This window comes from Protomyctophum bolini (genome assembly GCF_963924005.1).
Source record: "Protomyctophum bolini genome assembly, chromosome: 23".
Taxonomy (NCBI): Eukaryota; Metazoa; Chordata; class Actinopteri; order Myctophiformes; family Myctophidae; genus Protomyctophum; species Protomyctophum bolini.
This window is the reverse complement of record NC_137884.1, coordinates 25,858,375-25,878,733: the sequence shown is the minus strand read 5'-3', so window position 1 is coordinate 25,878,733 and position 20,359 is coordinate 25,858,375. Positions and strand designations below refer to the sequence as shown.

The window sequence follows — 20,359 nt, the reverse complement described above, 5'->3', positions numbered from 1 at the left end:
CTAGTTGGTTAATGCCCTAACACACACAAACACACACACACACACACACACACACACACACACACACACACACACACACACTCATGTACTCACGTCATCATCTGCATCAGCTCCTGCGTCTCCTCCAGCCTCCGAGCGGCGGGGTTGTTCTCCACGATGTCCCTGACCTCCTTGATGCTCCGCTCCAGGCTCCCCACCAGGTCTTTGTACGGCGCCGTCACCCCGCTGGTCTGGAGGTCGGCCACGTGACCCGCCAGGCGCCGCGTCTGATTGGTCAGCTCGCCGACCACCCGGTCCCACACCGGGAAGCACTCGTGGCACGGCTCGCAGTCGGGGAACTCGCCGCGGTAGCCCCGGGCGCACTGGTCGCAGCGCGGGCCCGACACGCCCGCCACGCAGGTACACTGGCCCGTGGACCGGTGGCACTGCTCGCTGGAGATGCCCCGGGGGTCGCAGTCGCAGCCTGGGGAGGGAGGAGGGAGGTACAGAAAAGTTCAAGTAACACGATTGTTAAAAAGAAAATGTCTTCTAAATGCTGACAGTTTTGTGAAATGCCTATAAATGTATTTGGCCGCCGACCCCCATCTGAAAATATGTTATTCCAGGAACCCCTCCAGAAGCAAAGATTTCAGTTAAAAACGTTTGCTGTGAAAGAATATACATTCAAAGATTTGCGCCACATTTTCACGATTTTTCAAAAATAGCAGATATACAAGCTCGTGATGAGCTGAGCGTGATTAGTGACGTTCTATATACTGTTCATGAGCAACTGCCCTTATATGGCTATCGCTGATGGCCTGATGGTTCTGTATCAGTATGTCAAACGCAGAGTTGGGGTCCGTTACTCTTAAAAGTAAGGCACTACACATTACATATTACTTTTGAAAAAAGTAATGCCTTACTTTACTTTATTACTCCCTGGAGAAAGTAACTAGTTACACTACTCGTTACATTACTTTTGCGTTACTCCATAACATTGCCTGTCACATTGTCACATAATTTTCCACTTAACAAATCTTTATAATCCTAATAAGGAGGACATACACAAGATATGTCTTTATGCTCTTTACCAGGTTGTGGAGGAAAAAAACAAAATGGGCCTTTCCAAAACGGTGGTTCTCTTGACCTTGTAAAACTTTTTCTATGCAAACTTCTAATCAATTATTCAATCAATCAAATCAAATATATTCAAATAAAAATAATGAGACTGAGAGAAATCAGTAGCCTATATGTTCACAGTGCTTTAGGATCCCTTTCTTTATGATGTGGAGTTCCCTGCTCCATTCTCATTAAATGTAGTTTTAACATATTTAGTTTATTCATCTCTGCATTAACTAACTAGTACACATTCTACAACAAACAAACCGACCCTCCCACTGGCAGTGTTACCAGGTTTTGGAAGAGAAACAAGCAGTCATGTCTATGAAAACAAGCTCAAAATAGGCTATTATAAAACAAGCCCAAAGTCGCTTATAATAAGCGGACATGGCAACACCCCAGCGTCTGCTCTGTCTCTTTGACAGTGGGATACTGGCTCGCTGTGTGGAGCGGAGGAGTGCTGCTGCGGAGATTTTAATACCGAGACGACGTAAATGACAGTTATGAGCTTATGACACAAGCACTGTAGGATATATTACAAAAAAAAACGGAGGTTGAGGTGGGAGGAGGACAGGTGGGTCTAAAACCGGACGTCTGGCCACCCTACGAGTCCACGACAGTAACGAAAAGTGCTGTGCTGCTGCTGATCTGACACCGGTTTGACATGTTCTAGTCCGCGACTCCGCTAGTGCGTTGCCAGCGCACCATTACTGTTCATGTTCAACTCATCTCCGTTGTGTGCATTATTCTCCAAGTCCAAAGCAACACTGCTGAAAGCAGCCACATGACGCAATTAAGTAACGAGTAACTCAAGCGCTGCAGCGACCAGTAACTGTAGTGTGATTATCAAATTTGGAGGAGTAGTGTCGTTATATTACTCGTTACCGACCAAAGTAGTGTCGTTACAGTAACGAGATTTTCCGTTACTCGTTACACCCAACTCTAAACGGGTCCATTTGGTTCCATTTGTACACTCTCAGAGTTTGTACACTCTCAGAGTTACAGACCCATAAGGGTCCATTTGGTTCCATTTGTGTACACTCTCAGAGTTTGTACACTCTCAGAGTTACAGACACATAAGGGTCCATTCGGTTCCAAACTATCATTTAGTTGGGGTCCCCCCTGGAGCTCCCTCAGGGACCCCTGGGAACCACTGGAATAGACAGCATGGTCCCCCCCCCATGTTGTTTTTGCTCTCATTCTGTAGATTCTTTCCGACATAACGTGGCGTGACAAAAAATGTCCAATAAGCTCATCAACGTATGGCTCCCCGCTCCCCGCGCCACCATGAAAGGAGTCCCCGGTGAAATAAGTGGTGTGAAAGCAGAGGTTCCTGTTATTGCTATAGGAGGAACGAACGACGCCTCCAGCAAATAAACACTAAAGAGTCTACCTTGACCTTGCAGGTCACCCTGACCTCCCCAGACCCCGGGACACACCGGGGGGAGCACCCCTCCCACTGCCGGAAAGGAGGAGACGAGGAATGTTGAGTGAGTCAGAACGAAGGAATGTTTAGTGGGCAGAACGCACCAGAGAAGGTGAGTGTTTTACACCGTTATTATTATTATTATTATTATTATTATTATGGCCACTGCTGTGATTGGTGAGATTTATGGAGGAGGAGGAGTTGGGGTTGTGGTTTTAGGAGGACGTGCATTCAGTCATACAGTATCTGCCTGACACTTATAGGGCTGGGCATACATTTAAAAATGTACGTGTGTCACGATATAACCAGAAGACCATATTATTCCGATATCGTTAAATACTTTTGATTTGATACTTGTATATCTTGTTTTGGGGTGTTGAAAAATATCACGTCGACACTAAGCGGGAAGTGTTGTTTCTGCGGAATGTTCTCAAGTATTTCAGAAATGCCAGCCGGGGCAACTCCTGCTGCACAATTAGATTCATATTACTGAGCTGGCACACAAACGCCTAAATCATACCGGCTATAACATCACTCCCTTCGGCTGCGGTGAAAAGGGTTCGATAAAGTGAAGACACAAGAAGAGACACAGAACAACATCTAGGAGGTCTTAAATCACACACCTCCTCCTCACAAAGTGCACGATGCTGACAAGAAAGACCCCCCCCCCCCCCCTGACGACCTCTGACTGCTCTGGTCATAAAAAGGAACCTCTCTTAACTTATGACACAGAGCCAGCTATTAACACGCACGCACGTACTCGCACACACACACACACACACGCACACACGCACACACACACACGCACACACACGCACACACACAATGCGTGTCGTTCTCTCTCCACACACTCCCACGCACATTTTCTCACTGGGGCGAGGCCTGCAGGCTGTGCACGACATTTCCCATGAAATCGGTGTATGCATTATTTATTAGTGGATCGTCTGTGCTACAGTAGACGGGTCGGGCAGGCAGGGCCAGGGATGTCCAGCTGGGCCGGCTGGCTGTGTTTGGACACCGCTAAGGACCTAACGGAAATACTCTGAGGCCTCCGGGCAGCAGGGAGAGAGAGAGAGAGGGAGAGAGAGAGAGAGATAGGGAGAGAGAGAGAGAGAGAGAGAGAGAGAGAGGGAGAGAGAGAGAGAGAGAGAGGGCCATGACGAAAATGGGATGCCTGAGAATTTCGGGAGAACATCTGGTTCTCGTGAACGCAGAGAGAGGTCATTCCCAGATAGCTCTGCTCTGCTCCATCTCCACCTCTCTTTCCCCTCCTCTCCTCCTCTCTCCCCTCTCTCCTCTCCTCTCTCCTCCTCTCTTCTCTCACTTCTCTCCTCTCCTCCTCTCTCCCCTCTCTCCTCCTCTCTTCACTCACTTCTCTTCTCTCCTTTCCACTTCTCTCCTCTCCCCTCTCTTCTCTCCTTTCCACTTCTCTGTTCTCTGAGGGAGAGCCAGCTACTGTGAGACACATTATCCACGGCTCGACCCGAGTGGTGAAAACGGACTTCTCGTGATTCAGTTGTTTTAGCAAAGCAATAAACTTGCTGGGATCAGCCCTCAGTGCTGCCAATATCCTTCCGCACCGAATGTGTACGCACGTACACACACGCACACACACGCGCACACACACACACACACACACACACACACACACACACACACACACACACACACACACACACACACACACACACACACACGTACACACACTGAACAGAACAGCAGGGAAATCATGGAAAAACAATAGTCCTCCAGCACAGTGACTCGGGGGAATCGCAAGCCATGAGAAACTGAGCACAGATTGTTTACTCAGTAAGCCCACTTACTCTGAGAGAGAGAGAGAGAGAGAGAGAGAGAGAGGGAAAAGAGGATGGAAGTCCTGAGTATGACATCAGTGAATTGAACCATGCTCTACAGAAATGATCGGATGTGATCTGTGTCTTTTATCAGTGGACTGGTTCCCATTAAACCTTTTCATGTCAAGGACCCCCAAATTGACACTAATTATCCCCACGGACCCCCCATTTGAAAAGATATGCCAGGGACCCCCCATAATAAGAGAAGATGTTTATGGCTCTAGCAGTGATTCTTAACCCGATTCATTTCAAGGACCCCCCAGTTTGACATGCATTAGTCTATACGGACCCCCCATTTAACGGCATTTCTATCTCTGGGACCCCCAATTTATATTGTAAAATCTGAGAGTGTACCTAATGGAACCAAACCGTTTGGTTCCATTTGTACACTCTCCGAGTTACAGACCCATGAGGGTCCATTTTGGTTCCAAACTATATAATTTAGCTGGGTAGGGACCCCCTGGAACTCCCTCAAGGACCCCTGGGGGTCCCTCAAGGACCCCACTTTGGGAGAGCCATGGTGAACCGATTCACACTGATCTGTGTTGTCTTGTATATAGCCCAGCCGAGTCAAGATGATTGGCGGCCAGCCATCCGGTCATCACGACACCTACCATGACATTTGACCTCCGGGTCGCCCCAGAAGAGCTCCCTGCACTCCTGACACGTCCTCCCTCCGAAACCGGGCCGACACGTGCACCGCCCCGAGACCTGCAGACACCGGGAGACCAGAAACACATCAACACCAGGTCAGCTCTTACAATAATAATAATAAAACTTTATTTGTATAGCACCTTTCATGACATGAAATGCAGCTCAAAGTGCTTTACAGAGGGGTGCAGTACTTAGTTTAGACAGTTTTTGGTTTAGACTAGTCATTGGTTAGACCAGTCATTAGTCCTACAACTACAACCTATCTCAAACCCTCACCCTAAACCTAACCTCCCACGGGGCAGCACACCTAAACCTAACCTTAACCCATGTCTAACCAATGACTAGTCTAAACCTAACCTCCCACGGGGCAGCACACCTAAACCTAACCTTAACCCGTGTCTAAACTAAGTATGCACCCCTTACAGAGCAATGGAGAAAAAAAGAAAAGAAAAGCAAGGCATAAACATTAAAAAACAAGAGCAGTAATGCAATACAGCGAGGACATGAATAACAAAAATAACAAAAGCTCAATTAAAAGCAAGGGTGTAGAAGTGGGTCTTGAGCTGTGCTTTTAAAAAATGTCTACAGAGGCTGCCTGACGAAGGTACAGTGGGAGTTTGTTCCACGCCGTCGGCCCGTAGAAGCAAAAAGCTGCTTCCCCGTATTTTTTAGTTGCCATTTATTTAGGCAAAGCGAGCAGGCCAGCAGTGGAAGACCTTAGGGCCTCTGAGCCACGGCCCAGGCCTCATTCATTCAAAGCCACATTTCTTACAATGAAGAACGTGTGTGGGAAGGGGAGACAGGATATTTCCCTGCTGTGTCAATCAGTTCAGTAGTGATCGCAACTGTCCACGGGATCTAAATGTCTCGATACAAGAGCGGTTCGACCAACTGCAAACCACCGCAATTGTGTTTTTATTCACTAACAACAATGTATGCAGATTGAATGTGTTGTGGACTGTTAATGGCCGTTAACCCATTCAGACCGGGCACCCATTTTGGTGTTGGCATCATGTTATGCTTTAGCTATTGAAAAATAGCAGATCTACAAGCTCATATCGCGCCACCGAGTGGCGCGATACGAGCTTGTAGGTCTGCTATTTTTGAAAAATCGAAGAACGACTGACATTTTTAGAATCTGATCTCAGGTCAGAATGGGGTTAATCAGACCAGTGTGTGTCCAGTGGAAACCTCGTACGAATCTGATCTCAGGTCAGAATGGGTTAACAGTTTGAAGGGGTTTCCTCCTCCAGTCGGTGAAAGAATGTGTGTTCAGTACTAAATCCCACAGTGTATTCCGAGACTTCCTTCCTGGAATGGAGCGCCTGCCAGTAAACACAGAAACCCAAGTGTCTCTGCATATATACAGTATACAGTAACACCGTTAAAACACTGAGCGTTATTAGGGGTCCATTTGGTTACTCTTCTACACTCTCAAGAATTACAGATGGATGAATTAACACTGAGGGTTTTTACCATGCATGATTACAGCAGTGGTTCGTAACCTTTACAGGCTGTGAAAATAGTATATTATATTGTATATTATTTGACAACTTGGCCAATGTTTGACTAGTTTTTGAGGGGTGCTAGCCCCTCCTATATCCAGCTTTTGGTGTATGTGTGTGTGTGTGTGTGTGTGTGTGTGTGTGTGTGTGTGTGTGTGTGTGTGTGTGTGCACAAACTTAGTCCTACACAAACTATAAAATTCCCATTGACAATGACATGGACAATTTGACGTCATAGTGTCTGAGCAAATAGTCTAGTCACTTCATTTTTATTTTTATATCGTAGTTTGTTGATTACTTTTTATGCAGTAAGTAATGGTCTTTGTCTTTTTTTATGTATTAGATAGGTTACCCCCCCAAATGAAATAAATAAATACAAATAAAATAAAATCTCCTTAGAGTCCCGACCCACAGGCTGAGAACCAGTGGAAGAATCCAGTGCGTTGGAGTGTGTTTGCAGGGCAGCTGCATAATGGCCGTCTGCATAATGCAACACTCTCCGAGTCCAGACAGCTGAGGTCTGTATGGTATCAACCGTCTATAAATCAACACCAGAACAGGGCCTGGATCAGTACATGAGTTAGAGAACTGTATCGCTGTTTGCCATACCGCAATTATTACAAGACCTAATGGAAATATCTGGATGCCAGTCAATAGACTAGAGACTGAGAATATCACTGTGGGAGATGGAAATATTGTCACGGTCACTAATGAAGATAGTTTAGGTTGATCAGTCCAGGATGGTGTGGGCAGAGCCATCTAATAGAAGAGTTACGATATAGAGCGCTGTTCATGCAACCTGAACTGAGACAAGCTGGAGTTGGAAATACATTGTTTTCAACGTTTCAAACGAGAGCTATTTTAAGCATGTGTGCAACATGGCAACTGTTTTAAAAGTATTGTACAGTGACAACTAAAGTCTCTGTAATGTTTATCTTGTACGATTACTTCAAAACAATCTAAAATAAAGGGATTTAAGATCATTAAAGCTGGGCTGTTGCCGCCTGGGTCCAATGCATTTATGCTTACTTCCAGTCCAGGACTTAATTGTCCCAGTTGGTTGTCCCCTTTCTCAACCATTTTGGGCGTGAACCCCTTTTGGTCTTTTAAACATTGTTATAATTTAGCTATTGAAAAATAGCAGATCTACAAGCTCGTAGATCTGCTATTTTTGAAAGATCATGAAAATGTGGCGCAAATCTTTGAATATATATTCTTTCAAAGTGAATGTTTTTTAACTCGGGTCTAAATGGGATATAATTCTCTAATATGTAGATTGTAGAAGAGCCGCCATTGGACTAGAAGCCCCCATGAAGTGAACGGAGTTGTGGTAACTCTGTCTTTACTCTATGGCTCTGGGTGTGGTTACCTGGGCAACCTGGTATAGGTTCCCATCCCCCGGGAGGAGATAGGAATCAGGTGATCATCACTGATTAGCAGAGAGGGACGCAGCTTAGTGGAGGAAAAACATGAACACACACACACAAGACTGTTTGTTTGTGTTTGGAGAACGCCACCGTGTCTTGACTTTACCTAACCATTTCTCCCTGTACCCCTTTAGTTTGTGTAGCCTTAAGTCTGTCCTATACCCCAAAAAAATTTAAGATTTCCAAGGAGCAAGGATTTGAACATTTGAGTCGAATTAAGGCAGTGCTGGCCTAGTCGGTCTATATATAGTCTCCTTATGCTGGATTACTTTCCCACATGTAGATTACAGTCATGCTCCCGTTATGTGGATTTACCGTCAATTTTACCAGATGTGGATTTACCGAAGCTCGATTGGGACACCAGGCAAGTACCCACCAATGAGAATTGAATTGTGCTATACTTGACTATACTGTATATGCTCACGGCTGAGTTGTACTGATTTAAAAGTCCTAGATATGGGTTCTGATTATTCCGGCAGCAGTTTGATCCTTTTAAATCAAATCAAATTAACCCATTCTGGGTTTAAGCATTATGTTATGCTTTAGCTGTTGACAAATAGCAGATCAACTAAGTTTATAGCGTGGCGAGCTTGTAGGTCTGCTATTTTTTGAAAAAATCGTGAAAATGTGGCGCAAATCTTTGGATATATATTCTTTCAGAGCGAGTGTTTTTTACTAAAACACCCAGGACACCCAGGACTTCCACCGCGTGGAGTTGAATTCCCAGCATGCCTCTCTCTCTCGCTCTCTCTCTCTCACCCACTCACCTCGTTGCATGTGGACCCAAAGGAGTGGCTGGGGTCGCAGAGGCAGGCCTTGCAGCCCGCTCCGCTGGCGAGGTCCCAGGTGTCCGGGGCGCAGCGGTCACAGTTCTGCCCCACCACGTTGGGCTGGCACGCACACTGCCCGCTGTGCAGGTTGCACTGGCAGTCGTTGGGCGCCGGGCACGCCTGGGGCACGGTGCCCACCGAGTAGCACATGCACCCTGCGGGTATAAAGAGACGCATGTTGGTACCGTTTAGCCTGGCTGGCGCGCGCGGTGCACGTGTCGTTGTATACCAGAGTAATATAGTAAGAGAGTGGCGACACTAGCGTTGACTCCCATTGGAACAATGGAATGCGGAAGTGCTCATTCTATCTCGATGAGATAGTTCCAATGTGTGGAACCATAGCCCAACTATAGCCCATAGCACCCCGCTTTGTCTCAATGGGATAGTTCCAATGTTTTGGAACTATAGCCCATAGCACCCCGCATAGTCTCAATGGGATAGTTCCAATGTTCGGAACTATAGCCCAACTTTAGCCCATAGCACCCCGCTTTGTCTCAATGGGATAGTTCCAAAGTTTTGGAACTATAGCCCGTAGCACCCCGCTTTGTCTCAATGGGATAGTTCCAATGTTTGGAACTATATTTTGGAACTATAGTTCCAATGTGTGGAACTATAGCCCATAGGCACCCCGCTTTGTCTCAATGGGATATTTCCTAATGTGTGGAACTATAGCCCATAGCACCCCGCTTTGTCTCAATGGGATAGTTCCTAATGTTTGGAACTATAGCCCATAGCACCCCGCTTTGTCTCAATGGGATAGTTCCAATGTTTTGGAACTATAGCCCATAGCACCCCGCTTTGTCTCAATGGGATAGTTCCAATGTTTTGGAACTATAGCCCATAGCACCCCGCTTTGTCTCAATGGGATAGTTCCAATGTTTTGGAACTATAGCCCATAGCACCCCGCTTTGTCTCAATGGGATAGTTCCTAATGTGTGGAACTATAGCCCATAGGCACCCCGGTTTGTCTCAATGGGATAGTTTGAAAAACGATACATCGTTACATGCCTAGTGGTTAGTAGTGGACTCGTATATTCTACTCACTCCTGCAGGTCTGGTTGAACACTGGTTATACTAGTTAGTACTAGTGAGACTTGGTATATATTCTACTCACTCCTGCAGGTCTGGTTGCCGGCGTTGCCGTAGTATCCCAGCCTGCACTGCTGGCAGCGCTCTCCCTCCGTGTGGAACAGGCACTGGACGCAGGCGCCCGTGGCGGCGTGGCAGGACCCCGGGTCGTGCATGTCGATGTTGCCGTTGCACTGGCACGGCGCGCAGCGGCCGCCGGGCACCTGGGGGTTGCCGTAGTGACCGGGGGCGCACTGGTCACACCTGGCACCTGGAGGAGAGTAATGAACAGGTTAACACTGGTCACACCTGGCACCTGGAGGAGAGTAATGAACAGGTTAACACTGGTCACACCTGGCACCTGGAGGAGAGTAATGAACAGGTTAACACTGGTCACACCTGGCACCTGGAGGAGAGTAATGAACAGGTTAACACTGGTCACACCTGGCACCTAGATGAGAGTAATGGAACAACAGAACCGTTATAGGTGAAGGTAGCGCTCTACTCAGGGAGTCATGTTGATAGTCTCTGTAGCCGATGGGTGCAGATTATCGATGCTGAATATGAAATGTATTATATTGTATGAACTATGAGTGAAATCAATTTACTCAGTTAATACATTTCATCTCACAAATGAGACCCAGCTGTGATCTGTCGCTTAGCTGGCCTATATGTGACACAGGCCAGCACTTTGGTCCTCAACTCGCCAGAATGAAATGGTCGAAATGGTCTAAATAAAATCGTTTTTTTTTTTAATGTGATTTTCTTTTTTTTTCATATTAACATAGTTTGAATGTTGAAGAAGGTTTTTATTCCAACAGATTGTTCATTTGGGCAAATTAAACGTATACATTTATATGTCAAAGTAGGCTTGTTTTTTAACAATGTTTTGGGGCCAGGGAAGCGCAGTTCTGAGATTTGCATGTTGTTTTCGATTGTGTAACTGTCCCAGAATGAGAGACAGTGGTTTCAGGTATAAACTTCAATTATATAAAATATGGTTTTTATGACGATCATACTTGGATAAAAAGGTTGATTTCATTATGAATAAATAGAATTTAAGAATGGCAACAAATATGTCAAAGGGTTATATTACAAGGTAAAAATGCACCCTAAGCAAGGGAGTCACATGATCAGAGTTATCATGTCATTCACATGACGTCACCTGTCAGTAAGGGTCAGAGGTTGAGCGGACTTCCTGGAGAAAAGTTATATGTTTTGGGAACGTCTGAGAGAGAGACGATATTAATCAATCTGCACATGGTTCAAAGGCGCACACGGTACATATTCTTTGTGATTTCATTGTGATGTGTTGTGGATTGTTCCATATTTCTGTAATGTAGAACTATGGACTTTGTTTGATCAATTGAATGCACATGTGTAAGGACTCAAAACTGAACAAAATGTAATTGTTTCCTTATTATAGTTTTCACGGTGTCTTGGTGACTGGAGGAGTTGAAAGTCGCAACACAAATAAAACCAATATCAGACATCTGTATGATGCGTGGACATACTTGAACCTGTACAGTTACAGTGAAAACGTAACGCCCAGCGTGGTTCACCAGAGAAAACGGCATGCCCAGCGTGGTCCCAGAGGGATTGAGAGAATGTAACACGGCACGCCAAAATTGTGGAAAAGAGACTGACATAAGTGGAACATTACTAACGTGTCGCTGGCTCGCGGACGCAGAGAGAACGTCCAACGAGAGGAAGTAATAAGTATGCCTTGAACAACTGAAGCAGTGGCGCGGTGTTACCAAGAGAGGGCAGCATCGATCCAGCGTACACTACAGCTCCACAAGAGACTTTGTTATCCAAGCGCAAGAACGTGTCGTTGTCTCGCGGACGCAGAGAGGACGTCCAACGAGAGAAAAGACAGTACGCTTTGAACAACTGAAGCAGTGGCGCGGTGTCACCAAGAGAGTGCAGCGTCGATCCAGCGTGCACTACATCTCCACAAGAGACTTTGTTATCCAAGCAAGATTGCATCATCATTCTAGACGTCAAGGTTTGACAGTAAACAATAAATAAATATATATAGTTAAACTATTGACAAGAAAATTAAACAAACAAAAAGGTTATAAAAGAAATGTATGCATAAGAAGAAAAAGAAAGAAAAAAAAGATTGCTATGCATACTTTCTATTTTTGTATGTGTTTAACAGTTAATTATAGCATTGATAATGGGAAATGGCTGTGACCAGAGAGCACACAAGGTTTATTTTGAGTAAGGTATATACAGTTTTAGTTCAATTTGTACTAAGTTGCACTTAAGAGTTTGAGTATTTACTATAAGTTAATGGTATATACAGCAGGTTATAAAACAGAATTATGCCTGGCCAAGAAGATGAGAAAGAAATTGAGCCCCTTCAAATAGAATATAACAAACTAAAAGAACAACAAGAGGTTTCCAGAATGGAGAATAGATTTAGCGCTCTGTATCACAATTGGAAGGGTTATGTGAAATTGGCACGTACAAATCTGAAATTTGAGTGCCTGGACAGTGACTTGACCGAAATGATGGACCGGGTTGAAGCGTCCGAAACAAAATTGAAAGATGCGTATAATAACATACGAGCACAGTCAACACCTTCTACTGAGATTAGGAGAAAAATAGATGGCTGTGTAGCCCTAACAGGAGAGCTGATGGAGCTCTTGAAATTACGCCAGGGAAAAGAAGGATTGGAGTTTAATGTTGAGGAAGAAATGACAAGACTCGATGCAGTGTTTGACCAAGATTATGCCCAGTCCTTAATAGAGACTATATCAACTCAATCTGATGGGAGACAACACTCAAAACATGGATCAGAACACTCAAATGCTTCAGCAAAAATTGCGGAATGTACAGCAGAATTGGCTGCGAAACAAGCAGAAATGGACATGGCGGATGTTATTGCTGCACAAAAACAAGCTATGGCGGCACAGCAACAAACTATGGAAGCAGACATGGCAGCACAGCAACAAGCTATGGCAGCGCAGCAACGTGCTATGCAAGCAGATATGGCAGCACAGCAACAAGCTATGGCAGCAGACATGGCAGCACAGCAACAAGCTATGGCAGCACAGCAACGTGCTATGCAAGCAGATATGGCAACAAAGCTCAAAAAGCTAGAAAATCAGAGGGACATTAAAGTACTAACTGCCAAGCTTAAGGCATACTCGGAAGTAGACTCAAGCGAGGGCTCTGAGAGATCAGTTCGTAGCAAAATGGCCATTCATCAGCCAGTACCAAAAAATGAAAGAACAATAAAAAGCGAAAACAAGACAGACATACAAAGTGCAAGCAAGAAAGAAATAAAAAGTGAAGGAACGTGTAAGGACTATGTACAGTCAAACAGTACAAACAATGAAGTGTCATTAGTTCAAGCCCTTCATGACACAATGGTGCTTACCAGACTACCTGCACCTGAGCCCTCCATCTTTACAGGCGACCCACTGAACTTCTTAGAGTGGAGCACGAGCTTCAAGGCATTAATTGAACGCCGCTGCACAAACACAGCAGACAGGCTCTTTTACTTGCAAAAATATGTCGGAGGAGAGGCACGTTCTGTGTTGGAGGGAAGCTTCTTCAGGAAGGATGAAGAAGCCTATGATCAGGCATGGGAGGCACTGAATGAACGCTATGGCCATCCCTTTATAATCCAGCGTGCCTTTAGAGATAAACTGAAGAACTGGCCAAAGATTGGTTCGCGAGAGTCAATTAAACTAAGACAGTTTGGTGATTTTCTTAAAGCTTGCAGCAATGCCATACCACATGTGAAGGGGCTTCAATCGTTGAACGACTGGGAAAAGAATCAAGAGATGCTCCACAAACTCCCTGACTGGGTGACCTCTCGGTGGAATCGCATAGTCTCAAAATGCCTGAAAGAAAATGAGGATTACCCTAGTTTCAAAGAATTTGCAGAGTTTATAGCACAAGAAGCATATATTGCATGCAATCCAGTGAGCTCCTTGCATGCGCTGAAACATATGGAAGAGAGGCAATCCAAAGACATTACGCATCCAAAGGCAAACGTGTTGGTCACAAACTTAAGTACCAGAGATGAGCCAAAAACGGTGGCAAAGACACACAGTGCAAGAGGGAGTAGTTCGGAGGACACTTCTGAAGACGAGGAAGTAAAATCTCCCTCAGCCTCCTCAAACACAGTCAAATGTATATGCTGTGGAGAGAACCACTTCATCTACAAATGCAAGACGTTCTGTGACAAGACTCTTGAGGATAAGAAAAAGTTCATATTCGAAAATAACCTATGTTTTGGATGTCTTCGAAGAGGACATGTATCGAAAACCTGCAAGCAAAAGGCCACTTGCAACATATGTAAGAAATACCATCCGACACCCCTTCATGAAAACCGTCCGGTTGGAGATGAATCATCTTCTCAGCTTGAGCAAGTAGAAGAAAGCACCTCATCCCTTTCATGTTGTGTAAACAGAGGTGATGGTGGGAGCACATCCATGATAGTGCCTGTATGGCTTTCTTCGACCACCACCCCTGAAGCAAGGCCGCTCCTAGTGTATGCCCTATTGGACACCCAGAGTAGCAACACCTTTGTAGACAAGGAGGTGTGTGAGAGAATGGGGGAAGTTATGGAACCAGTTAAGTTAAGGCTTACCACTATGATGGGAAAAGACTCCATTGTTAATAGTGGAAAAGTTAGTGGGCTAAGAGTTAGAGGAGTTGACTCAGAAAGTCATGTTGACTTGCCACCAGCCTATACCAGGGATTTTATCCCACATGAGCGTTCACAAATTCCCACTTCAGAGACGGCCAAAGGGTGGAAGCATCTGGAAGGCATAGCATACGAAATGACAGGGCTGATGGATTGCAAAGTAGGGTTACTAATTGGGTTTGACTGCGCAAAAGCATTGGCACCACGGAGAGTTATCACAGGAGGTGACTACGAGCCGTATGCTATAAAGACTGACTTAGGATGGAGCATCGTTGGCAGCATACCACAGAAAGTAAAGAAGACGGAGGCGACTGTTCTGTGTCATCGGATATCAGTCAAGGAACTTCTGCCAATGACACCAGCTGCTGTCATCAGAACCCTTGAAGCAGTCAACAAAATAGAGACAGTGGAAGACAGAGACATGAAGGAGACACCTGAGAGAAGGAGATTACATGTTCACAAGTTCATATCCAACAACAGAGAAGTGTTGGAGTCAAGTCCTGACAGTAAGCAAGCCAGTGGAGTTACAGAGGGGGATCCTGGCAAGCTCCCAACCAAGCCAGTGGTGGGAGTACATTGGAATGTGACCAGTCGCATTCACCATCTTAGAGAGGTGCCAAATGGGCATTATAATACCTGTGTGGATGTGGAGGGAAGAAAAGGGAAAAGTGTTTCATTTTTACCTATGAGGGTTAAAGGTCTTGACCTAAGAGTTAAGAGGTCGGTTCAGGAAATTACTGAATGTGTTACAAATATGTAAACCCTAAATTGCAGTAATTGGTGGGAGTGTAACTGTCCCAGAATGAGAGACAGTGGTTTCAGGTATAAACTTCAATTATATAAAATATGGTTTTTATGACGATCATACTTGGATAAAAAGGTTGATTTCATTATGAATAAATAGAATTTAAGAATGGCAACAAATATGTCAAAGGGTTATATTACAAGGTAAAAATGCACCCTAAGCAAGGGAGTCACATGATCAGAGTTATCATGTCATTCACATGACGTCACCTGTCAGTAAGGGTCAGAGGTTGAACGGACTTCCTGGAGAAAAGTTATATGTTTTGGGAACGTCTGAGAGAGAGACGATATTAATCAATCTGCACATGGTTCAAAGGCGCACACGGTACATATTCTTTGTGATTTCATTGTGATGTGTTGTGGATTGTTCCATATTTCTGTAATGTAGAACTATGGACTTTGTTTGATCAATTGAATGCACATGTGTAAGGACTCAAAACTGAACAAAATGTAATTGTTTCCTTATTATAGTTTTCACGGTGTCTTGGTGACTGGAGGAGTTGAAAGTCGCAACACAAATAAAACCAATATCAGACATCTGTATGATGCGTGGACATACTTGAACCTGTACAGTTACAGATTGGTCTGGGATCTCTTTGTCCTGAGGTTTCACGCTCTGGTCACCGCCCATTAGCGTGCTTCTGTGTTTGTAAACATGGCTATAGTATGAAGGAGCTTTTGGGTTATACTTTACAGGAAAATAAACAAAACCACGTAGCTACTCAAATACGCTTCCCAGCCTGGAGAATAGACTTCCACCATCACACAACAACAGGCTAACAGCTAGCTAGCCTAGTTAGCTAGCTGTCTGTGTGTTGTGTGTTACTAAACACATGTTTTCACTCCTAAAATGTATAAAACTAATGAAACGTTGCCCGTTAGTATTGCTTCATAGCCATGGAAGAGTGTTGCGCGTTGCTTCTTTTTTTTCTCCTCCACACGCAAAGAGCCAAAACCACTCTTTTCTTTAAATCATAACGTCAAAATATGGCCGTTAGTACTGTTAATTCAACATCCGGTGAGGGGAGGATACGGATTGTGTATGGAAATCAGCGCATACAGTGGGTGGGCTTTAGACCGGATGTAAGCCTTGCACACTAAATAGAAACCAGGCATGTGAACGGATGTTTATTAAAAATAGCAAATCTACAAGCGCACAACGCATCATAGCCTGATGCGTCGGTTTTATTTATCTAAAATACTGGGTCAATTGTCTGACTTTGATTGCTTAAAGTATATAAAATGGTGTAGCCTACTGCAGCTATTTACAACACAATGTAAAAGCATTGGTCTAAAACTACATAGCCTATATCCATTGAAAACTCAGTTAGCCTACTAGTTACTTTTTAGATTGTATTATTACAAAACATACACTAAACAACTTAGTACTACATTTCTTTACTTTAACTCAAGTAAAACAGTGTGTCCACTCAACTGTCATTGACAGGTAACCTAGTGGGGGAGTGATTAGTGGGTGGGGGAGTGATTATGCAAGACATTAGGGGTGTGGACAAGCATCTATTGTCACACCCATTCCAGAGGTGCTAAAATCTGAAGAATCTTTGAAGGGAAATTTCTCTACTTTGCATCTGTATCTTTTATCTGTTTCAACAAGTTTTAGATGGTCATATCTCCTTCAATTATTGTCCAATTTCATTGAATGATACATCATATGAAAGCTTACATTCTGTACTTTAATAATCTGTAATAATCTGTAATCTGTAAAAATCGAGTTGAGGACCAAAGTGCTGGCCTGTGTCACATATATGTGTATGTCTTCTCTGTGAGACATAACTCTAGTTTGAAACGTGTCGGAAGGCCTGCGTGCGTTTCCCTATGGGTGGAGCTGCTGCTGGTTGTGTTTTCATGAAATAAAGACACTCAAAGAGTGCAGATATTCCCTTTTATTACCTAAACGGTAATAAAACAGGACAACGCACTGCTTCAAAACCTTGCATTCATAGACGGTCATGTACATGTATGTGCATCTCCACCTATAGCGTGCTCTGATTCACTGTAGTAATTTGTCACTTCAACATGTTATGTTATGTATTAGTAACTTGTGTGTGTGTGTGTGTGTGTGTGTGTGTGTGTATGCGTGCATGCGCACGCACGTGTGCATGTGTGTGTGTGTGTGTGTGTGTGTGCGCATGTGTGTGCGCAAACAGAATGCACTTTGTAATTTGTACTTTTGAAAACTTTTTTTTTTTAAGTACGTACTCCGGTACTTTAACTCTAGTACAAATGTAACAGCAACATTCACCTGTGTGATTGAGTACTATTTCAGCAGGAGTATCTATACTTTAATTAGGGTTGAGTACCACTGGTAATAGGTATACCTTTATATCCAGGAGTATCTATACTTTAGGGTTGAGTACCTTTATATCCCGGGCTGCAGACACAGACCAGCTGCTGGGTTAAGGTTAGGGTTAGGGTACCACTGCTATACCTTTATATCCCGGGCTGCAGACACAGACCAGCTGCTGGTTTCTCTGCAGCTCGTAACATTTCTCAGCGAACTGCCGCCCGCTCCTCGGCCCGTCTGGACACATGCAGGGCCGGCACTGCCCGCCCGAACCCAGCTCTGGGTCGCCGTGGTAACCGTCCAGGCACCTGTGAGAGAGAGAGGGGGGAGTGGTTCAACATAAAAACATACAGAACGGTCACACAGTCCCATTCTGACCTGAGATCAGATTCTAAAAATGTCTTCTACATCCTGACAGTTTTCTGAAAAAGCTATGTTTCTATGTCAGTAGTTCTTCGATTTTTTTTTTAAATAGCAGACCTACAAGTGGCGCGCTATGAGCTTGTAGATCTGCTATTTTTCAATAGCTAAAGCATAACATAATGCTAACACCAAAAGGTGTTCCGCCCAAAATGGGTTAACACACACACACACACACACACACACACACACACACACACACACACACACACACCTGGCACCGGTACTTTGAGGAATGCGTCTACTCAAGTAGCAGTAGCACCAGCTGTTACCTCACCATGTGTACACAATGTGGAATTCTTTATAGTTTCCACATATTTGGTGTTTAAATCTGATTTAATTGTGCACACATGAGGTAACAGACTAGTGTTTTTCTGTTACCTACCTTGTAGCACTGTAGCAGCACGTTCACAATTTTAACCTTTTTATATTTCGTTGACATGGTGTCCCCCAGTAGTCCGGCAGCCGAGGGTGTGGAGTGGGATTTTTATTTTTTTTTATTTTTTGGCCTAGAATATTGTCTATATACATACATACAGTATACATCCACCTCCTGACCGGCTGTCTGTATTGAGCAATTTGTTTTATAGGGGTTTCTTGTGAAGCTACCATTAACATGCAATATAAGGCAAAAATGTAAAATTACAAAATGTCATCATGCTTTAAGTGCTTTGAATTTTCGTTTTTTCATGTCATGTGAAAGCAGGGAATCATAGTTTCAAATTGACATATTGGTTTGTTCAGTTTGACTCGCCAGTTTTGGAGATATGGCTTATAGAGTAATGTCTTGCAGAGAAACAGCGAGTTGAGAAAACAGGCTTGAAAAGGTTCACTTCTCTGGTCTCTTAACATTACACCTAGCTACAGTACATGTTTAAGCATTTATTTCATATGTCGATTTCAGCTCCGACACTTATTTCAGACATGCTCTAGACATGCTCTAGTCTGCCTGTGCTATTAACTCATTTTAGATTAAAAAAAATAAGTTTTTGCGAGGTTGCGCGATGGTATAGGCTCTCAGTCAAATCTGGTCACAAGCGGTTCCGGTCTATAGCGTAGAACCCACTCTCCTCCTCCGTCCGTACCTCTCACAGCTGCGTCCCGTGGTGTAGTCTCTGCAGCCCTGGCACTCCCCCGTCTGCGGGTGGCAGTACTCGCTGTGTCCGTTGCAGTGGCAGGGCCGGCACGCCGGGAAGCCCCAGAACCCGGGCAGGCAGTGGGAACACCGGCGCTCCGTGGCGCCCGGCACGCACGGACACTGGCCCGTGGCCTCGTGGCAGAAGGCGTTGAGCGAGCCGCGCGGGTCGCAGTCACAAGCTGTGTGTCAATGAATGAATGAATGAAATATTTATTTTCGTGTCATGCAGTGTTTTTTTTTTGGCAGCAAATTTCTATTTTAGTTTTAGTCACATTTTAGTCACCCGGAATGTTTTAGTGTTAGTCGACTAAATGTCATATTTTATTGTTATACTCTAGCTATTGAAGAAATAGCAGATCTACAAGCTCACAACGCGTCACAGCGTGACGCGTTGTGAGCTTGTAGATCAGCTAGTAGATCAGCAAGTGTAAAACCAGCCATTACGACGATGGCATCAAGGCCCCGCCTAAACACATTTTGTTTAGACTAAATCAACTGTAGATTTTAGTCGACTAAAATCTTATGACGTTTAGTCGACTCAAACTTTACTTTAACACTAAAACATTCCAGGTGACTAAAATGTGACTAAAACTAAATGAAAACTATTCAAGAGACTAAATCAAAATGTCTGTACTCACGTCTGCAGCCGGCCGGGCTGAACAGGAAGGTGGACGGAGCGCAGTGCTCGCAGTTCCTGCCGACCACGTTGGGACGACAGCGGCACTGACCGCCGCTCGCCTCGCACACCGCACTGAGGGACCCCTGGGGGTCGCACTGGCACGCTGGAGGGGAGGGAGAAGGGACGGAGTTAGGGCTTTAAACACATCGCACTGAGGGACCCCTGGGGGTCTAGTCTAGTCGACTAGTAGCCTGGGCACCATTTAATTTAGGGTATATGATCCTGTCGGGAGTGGATGATATTGTTACGTCATGTTGTAGTATTGTTTTGTAGTCATCAGGATGATATCGTTACGTCATGTTGTAGTATTGTTTTGTAGTCATCAGGATGATATCGTTACGTCATGTTGTAGTATTGTTTTGTAGTCATCAGGATGATATTGTTACGTCATGTTGTAGTATTGTTTTGTAGTCATCAGGATGATATCGTTACGTCATGTTGTAGTATTGTTTTGTAGTCATCAGGATGATATCGTTACGTCAT

The 20,359-nt window shown here is 44.5% G+C and overlaps 1 protein-coding gene across 3 annotated transcripts in view; it reads right to left on the bottom strand.

The window, feature by feature from the left end:
• LOC308310972 (laminin subunit beta-1-like) overlaps positions 1–20,359 on the bottom strand; it is a 68,479-nt gene that overhangs the window by 19,380 nt on the left and 28,740 nt on the right. For all 3 annotated transcript variants that reach the window (XR_013963577.1, XM_080757463.1, XM_080757464.1), the window contains exons 18-24: positions 19,836–19,979; positions 19,145–19,376; positions 17,784–17,947; positions 9,908–10,132; positions 8,731–8,948; positions 4,992–5,088; positions 94–463 (exon numbers count right to left, since the gene is read on the bottom strand). Coding sequence is in view for 2 of the 3 variants with exons in the window: in XM_080757463.1 (XP_080613589.1) it covers positions 94–463; positions 4,992–5,088; positions 8,731–8,948; positions 9,908–10,132; positions 17,784–17,947; positions 19,145–19,376; positions 19,836–19,979 (1,450 nt within the window). In the remaining variant the exon portion in view is untranslated. The remainder of the gene's footprint in view (positions 1–93; positions 464–4,991; positions 5,089–8,730; positions 8,949–9,907; positions 10,133–17,783; positions 17,948–19,144; positions 19,377–19,835; positions 19,980–20,359) is intronic.